The 7,512-nt window shown below is 35.6% G+C and overlaps 1 protein-coding gene across 3 annotated transcripts in view; it reads right to left on the bottom strand.

Annotated features, from left to right (window-relative positions):
* Positions 1 to 7,512, bottom strand: part of LOC108972876 (cadherin-86C) — a 94,322-nt gene that overhangs the window by 83,140 nt on the left and 3,670 nt on the right. For all 3 annotated transcript variants that reach the window (XM_018939760.1, XM_018939762.1, XM_018939761.1), the window contains exon 2: positions 3,936 to 5,794. In XM_018939760.1, coding sequence (XP_018795305.1) covers positions 3,936 to 4,062 — 127 coding nt within the window. In that variant the 5' untranslated portion in view covers positions 4,063 to 5,794. The remainder of the gene's footprint in view (positions 1 to 3,935; positions 5,795 to 7,512) is intronic.

Below are 7,512 nucleotides of genomic sequence, written 5' to 3'. Positions count from 1 at the left end.
ATGGACCCGATACAGTTTCCATTTCCACCGCACAACGATGGTTTCAACGTTTTCGTTCTGGTGTAGAGGTGGTCGAAGATGCGCCACGCTCCGGAATTCCTGTCGTCGAAAATTGCGATAAAATCGCTGAATTGGTCGAAAGAGACCGGCGTACTAGCAGTCGTAGCATCGATCAAGAGTCATCAAAGAAAAAAAAAATACCGCAAAACTTTTTTTGTCAACCTAATATATAAATTATTCCCTCCATTTCGGAAACTGCAGAACTTCTTATTTATCTGTTTATTGTTTCCTCTGAGATTTGAATAATCGTTTATTTATATATAGCTTTTAGTTTTATTGAATATTTTCATATATTTTTGCTACAACGTAGTGAAAACATATTTAATTTGCAAATTTTAGTGAACAATAATTTATTTTATAATTTTGCTTATAAAATTTACTTAATTTTTCACTGGGCTACTTTTTTTTCGTGCTCACCAACACAGTGACAGATCCTCTAATGCCGACCACTGATTTACAGTAGAAAAACCACCGTCCCTATAGGAAATATGAGATGGTGTTTTTACAGTGGCTGTACATCTTATATGAGTGCGAAGAAAAACATTTTTGAAAGTGTTAAGCTAGTAAAGTCTGCACCACAACAAACAAATTCGCGGAAAACAAATTGAATTGGACTTAATTTGTTGACTGCTGCTAAAATTACTGACAAGGGTTACGCAATTAAATTAAAAAGGAATGAAGCCGTGATTATTAACAGACACAATAAAGTGGTATTGGATGCTGAACATATTGACAATTTGTGTTATTTAGAAACTTAGAAAAATTTCACAAATTTGGCAAATATCAAAAATAGTATTGATTTGCGGAATTATAGAATAGGACACGTTAACGAACGCGATTTTGAATCAATGGCAAACGGTCCCTTATATGGATTAAAGTTTAAACCAACTGAAATACTCTTCGATTGTGAAATTTGTGAAAGTGAAAAGCAAGTACGTGTAGCCTTTCCTAGAATAGATGGAAACAGAGTTGGGGATCTGTTTTTGGCAATGAGGTGGGAGTCTTAAGGCGGTGCGAAATATTTTCTGACATTTATTAACGTAAAGTCAAGGTGATGAAAAATATTTTTCACAAAATAAAAATCACACCTACTAGATGTTTTTAAAGAGTATAAAGCAAAAGATGAGACATTCACTGGAAAGAAATAAAAGCGTTGCAATCTGACGACGGGTGTGAATGTTGTAATAAGGAACTAAATAAATTTTTAAAAGAGTGCGGAATCAAAAGTCGACTTACTTAGTTGATATAGCTGAATGTAAAAACAGAACTCTAACAGAGCTCTTGTTGACAGGCCTAGGRGCATGATGAAACATGCAGGTGTACCACCATCTTTCTGAGTTGAAGCAAAGAATACAGCTTGTTATATTTGAAATCGTTATGTAAGAAAATAATTGGTACAATAGCATATGTTCTTAACAAAAATCCTTCAAAAGGAAAATTCTATTCGCGCTCTGAGCCATCTATATTTGGTGGATACTCATTCGAATCAAAGGCGTGAGGTAGGTGCAGGTAATAAATTACGTGGTAGAGGTTGACCAATGTTTGTACGCACGGGACAAGGAGGGCGACGATGAAAAGTGTATCGCCAGTTAATCTAATGACGATTCAGAGGAGGAGGTCACTAATTCAGAAGATATCTATGAGTGTAGCGAAGCACGTTTTATAATTAATGATCTGAATACTCTGGCAGAGGCGCTTTAGGCTACGTTTATGACCGAGCGGATTCGCGTCTCGCGATGCGATGAAAATCGCTCTATCGCTACCAGCGGTTTCGCCATCGTAATCGCTAGCGATTGAGTGTTTACAGTACAGCGAAATCAGAAGCGATTGAAAATTTATAACGTCAAATCCGTTCGTAGTTTCTTTTACTTTTCATTAAAAAAAGACATGTGTGCACGCGTTCGTAAAATTTTGCTTACAGAAAGTAGTCTTTTAGTACGTCAGCAGATTTTAAGATTTTGTAAACAGAAAAGATTCCAAGTGCATCCAATTTGCAAAGAACGCAAAAGCCATGGAGAGTTCCATCATTTACACACCCGCCTTCTACAATATCCTGAGAAGTTTATAGAGTATTACCGAATGAGAATTAACACGTTTAATTATATCTTGAATAATATATATAAACATAAAGAAAAAAATACTAGAAATCAGAAAACACCAATTGATGCTGTAGAAAGGCTCGCACTGACCATAATTTACAATATTATGTATTCATTCCATAAATTTTTATTCAATTTTAATATTTATACTTGTTCACTTACATATGTAAGTATGTATTTAATATAATATTACACACATTAATATTAAGTAGCTTAATTAAAATTTTGCGSATTTGGAAAAATGAAGCTGTTTGAATCCTGCGTTTCAATATTTGGGCTGCTACTCACATAACTAATAAAAGAAACTGGCGTAGCCGATTCCTGATTATCTCTGGCGTACATAATGTCGTACATAACCTCCTGCATTTTCATGCGAAATTTTATTTTTTTTCTTCACCCATATTTTTTATGTACTTTTTGAAACTCATAAGAAAAAGGTAATCACCATCCTCCTCATCGTTGCTTTTTTCTAGAAGCTTACGCTTCTTTTCCTCCAGCTCCAAAAACGCTGAGCTTTCTGTAAGTTTTTTCTTTAATTTTTTAKGTGTAGGCTGCATCAATTTTATGGATTCAGGAGTTTCCGATTTATCTTCATCATGAAGTTCAACCAATTCATCACAACTTGTTTCATTGATCAAGTTACCTGACATGGAGCGCGATTTCATAATATCTTGTAAAAAGCACATATTCTTAAAATGTGTTCATTTTGAATGCGGCATTGTAGCGCTGCCTGAAGCCACCACATTTTCCTTACGAAGTTCTCTACGATAGCTGTCTTTCAAGTTTTTCCATTTTTTTGCACCAGAGCCCGCTGAAACACATGTAAAAAGAATAATTTCGTTTAAATTTATTTTCAGGTTTTTAGCAACGGGAAATTCATTCCGATCKTTGGCTTTTTCTTATYGCATAGGAATTGCTACAGTGGCCAAAATTACTAGAGAAGTATGTGMCGCCCTTTGGACGTCTCTGGTTTCCAAACATTTGAATCGCAAAACAAATGAAGAATTGATAAAAATAGCAGACGAATTTTACTCCAAATGGGGATTTTCGAATTGCATTGGAAGTATCGACGGCAAACATATTCATTGCAAAGGCCACCGCATTCTGGCAGCATGTTTTTCAACTACAAACACTTTTTTTCCATCGTTTTACAAGGCATTGCCTCTGCTGACTACAAGTTTACTGCCATTGAAGTTGGAGCATATGGCAAACAGAGTGATGGTGGCATTTTTGAATCTTCAACATTACATAAGCTTATAGAAACTGGAGAATATGAAATTCCAGAAGAGCGGAATCCACCAGGCACAGAAATTGCAGCACCATTCGTAATGCTTGGGGATGAAGCATATCCACTCAGAAAATATTTATTGCGCCCATATTCTAAAACAAATTTGAACAATGACTCTGAACTATTCAACACAATGCTATCTAAATCCAGAAAATCTATTGAATGTGCTTTTGGTATTATTACAAACAAATGGCGTTTACTAACCAAATCAATCGAAAGTGATATTTATGGTGCAGAACTATTTGTTAAAACTATTTGTTTGCTACACAATATTATAATTGATAAAGAGGGAGTTTGTATGGAAACCTTAATGCAAGTTCAGCAAACTATTCCCATAAATATGAATAGGCAGAGGCAGTATAACAGAAGCTCTGAAGCTGCTACGACTATGCGAAACAATTTTAAAGAATATTTTGTTCAAAAAAATGTTATATTCACTTAAGTAAAGGTTGTTTATTACATAAAAATAAAATAATACTATTACTTACCTTCCAAACCGCATTCTTTTTCTACTTCTTCCCAAGCTTTTCTGATTTCGTTTCTATAATGATAATCTGGATGATGCAGATTCCACAAACATTCTTTATTTCGCACTTTTTCAATAAATTTGTCCATCGTGTTTAACGCGATTCGCTCAACTGAATCAAAAATTTTGATCGCTGATTTTCGTCGCTAGCAGTCGCTCCATTTTCGCTGAAACCGCTTTTCGCTAAATCGCTGCACGATAAACACCTCCGTATGGATTTATGTATTTGATCGCTAGTAGCGATTTTCATCGCATCGCGCGACGCGAATCAGCTCGGTCATAAACGGTGCCTTATATATTTGATAACGAATTTTTGGCGTATATGAGAAACAAAACTTGTAAAATAGTTGAAAAGCCTTTGAATCGTTAAGTAATTGGTAATAAGTTCTTGGTTACGTTAATCGTTGTATGGGTATAGATTTTCATCAGAATCGAGAGAAAAGCGAAATATTTATATCGCAGATTACATAAGCGGAATCAATAGTGAAGTAATTCAGAATGTTAGAGTGCAATCGAAACGCCAATAGAACTGAATTGCAAACTTCGACAAAAAATAAGGCGATTATGGCGAAATATTGATACCAAGGCTTAATCGGCACTTTGATGTACTTAGCCGTATCTACAAGACCAGATATAGCGTATCCCGTAAATTTTATCAATTTAACAGCAACTACACTGAACAGCATTGGAAGTCAGCGAAAAAAAAGTTTTACGATACGTCAAGGGCATAGTATAACAGGATTTACTTTCAGCAGTACCAGAGTGCACAAAAATTAGCAGTGTCTTCGAATTTCCGCACTCGGTCGAAACAAATTAATGTACGAAATTATTTTATTTGAAAGTCCTTGCGAGATAATCCCATTACACTAGAGTATATGTCAACTCAGGAAGTGCCAACGTACATATTAACTAAGGGCCTTACGAAACTGAAACATATTAATTGTTTATCAAGTTTGAATCAAAAAGAGGAAGAATAGACTCTGTACATCGAGAGTTGTTGTGGAGGCGAAGTAGTTCGTAGTAAAAAGTATTAAGTGAATATGTATTTAAATTACAACTATGTACCTCTTGGAACCTGCATTCCTTTTCTATATTCTCTTTTGTTATATCCTTTTATAAACTGTAAAGACATGTTTATAAATATTAAATAAAGTCAGTCGTTATTTAAACTTAAATCTTCTCGACCACCAGGAATTTTACACCGAAAAAAACCTGCATGAGTTAAACTCGGTCGAGTTTTGGAACGCAACCATGAATGATATGATTCATGTGCGAGTAAATGCCCTTATGTCCAAAAAATAATGGCATTTTCACGAAAATCTGGGAATCAGTGACAAACGTCTAAGTCAGGGAATTCCCTGACAAATCAGGAAATATGGTAACTGAACAAATGGGGCAAGAAAAGAGTTACTCTTATATTTTTTTAATATAGCTTAATTTATTAAAGGGGGTTAATGTTGACACTTCACACAATAATAATAAAAATCTATAATAAGTATATAAAGGCATTCGCTACATGCCAAGATACGATCGAATAAATGAAGCGTATCCCGATGAAAATTAGACGATGTGTAGGATCCCGGTCGAATTAATGGTTATAAGCCGCATGCAGGATAGATCCGATTTTGTGTATGTAGTTAATTGTAGCGCGCGGGTTGGGTGTAGAAAGAAAACAAAATTGACGTACGAAGTGTCTATGACGAATGTTCACGTGCGAATGGGGATGGCGAAAGTGTCGAACCAACCGAGTCTGCTTTCTCCTTGTCCATCCTTTTTGATGAGTGAGTGTATACGTAATTCGAGTTGTGTTGGTGTCTTCAGCTGTGGTGAATTAAGCTGTCTTATTAAGGTGCGCCAGTTTTCCCGGGTAGAGAGGGTGAATGCTTAACTCATTTAAACATCCTGGGCCCCCTTGGCGAATATTTTGCCTAGTATTGCGTAAGTATATGCTGTTGCATTTATTTCGGCGTACTACTGGTAGAGTAGCCGAAGCGCGGAATACGTTCTGGCAGCAGAAGTATTTCTTGATTGAGTTGTAATATACTTTTATTTATCCGTATGTGTAGAGAACGGATATTGGTTTGAAACATACCGCATGTAGTTGAATGTGAATTTTAATATTCGGGTAGATGCTTAAGAAAAGCAACTTTATTTTGCGGGTTTAATTGATTTTACTGACAACTTTTTGTATTTGCGATTTTTTCTTTTATCGTTTTATTAAGTGGATTATTTATTATTTGCCTTTTCTGTATGATCGACATGTGTTTGCATTTTATTTTATTCTCGGCTTATAAAGGATAGTAACTCCACGCCTGGCTCAGATATGGCCATAATGGGTACTCCTAAGCCCTGGAGTGAGGACTGTGACGATAGAAGAGGGATCTTGCGAGCGTACAGTGAATGACCGTAAATTGAAATCGACTTCGATTCTTGTTAATACTATACATAATTGTTCATAGTTAATTTGAAGCTTTATACAGCTGATTTCCATATCCCACCCATATGAGGAGCGCATGGATTGTTACGATAAGAGAGTAGGTGCGTCAATGTATCGCATTGGGAGTATGGTGATCCCTTAACTTATTTACTTTTTTGATATAACTAAGTTATGTTATATTTTATGTTTTCAGTGCGTGTGCACGAATTTGGCATTTAGTAGCTCGCCACCGTTCTAGGATTTGTTCATAATCTTTTTCATTTTTGGCCAAAGCCATCCTGCGGGCCGAAAAGTTGTATCTGCTTTTAATATATGGATTGTCAGAGGTAAATCTGACTTTGTTTATTATACCATTATGTGGGGTATTCGAAAATTGTGGCGCTAGTGGTTGTCGTACCACGTACCGGCCATTGTTTGATCGAGTAGTTGTGGCTTTAGGGAAGTGCTCACAATACTGATCTTTTATAGTTTTATTTAATATTCGGGGAAGTTTTCCTATCTCTTGGAATTTCCTTAATTGTGAATTAAGGTATTGATTTGATTTTTTCTCAACTTGAGTTGATGTGTTGGTAACTAGTTCTGTAACTGGTCCACTTTGAGTTTCGCTGCATAGTGTTTGAACTTTTTGTGCCTTAGAGCAACATGGTGTCTTTTGGCAATTTTTAGAGTTGTAGGTTTCGAGATTTGCTTTCGCAATTGAACTCGTGGTTCTTTTTCTGTAATCGACTCTTTGGAGTGAAATGGGATATCTGCTGTAATGAAGCATTGAATTGTGTCTTTTGTGACAATATAAGCAATTATAGTTACTTTTACAATTTTTAGGATTGTGTGTATGGGACAAGCAGTTTGTACAGAGTCTTTTTGATCTACCAAAGTTGTTCCTTTCGTTAATATTTATTTTTTTAAACTTCTCGCAAGTTTTAAGTTTATGCCCTCTTTTACATTGTTCGCATGACGTTTGTTTTCTTTGTTCGGATGTGAACGCTTGTGTTTTGTAAAAGCTTTTGTTTAAATTGTTGTTGCTTCTAGCTTGGGGTCTATTTAAGCTTCCATTTTGGTCGTGTTTAATGTTCTTAGTTTTGATTATTTTTTCTTCTAACCT

The sequence above is a fragment of the Bactrocera latifrons genome, unplaced genomic scaffold, assembly GCF_001853355.1.
Source record: "Bactrocera latifrons isolate USDA-ARS-PBARC rearing strain unplaced genomic scaffold, ASM185335v1 scaffold_434, whole genome shotgun sequence".
In the NCBI taxonomy this organism is placed as follows: Eukaryota; Metazoa; Arthropoda; class Insecta; order Diptera; family Tephritidae; genus Bactrocera; species Bactrocera latifrons.
This window is presented reverse-complemented; position numbering and strand designations above follow the sequence as displayed.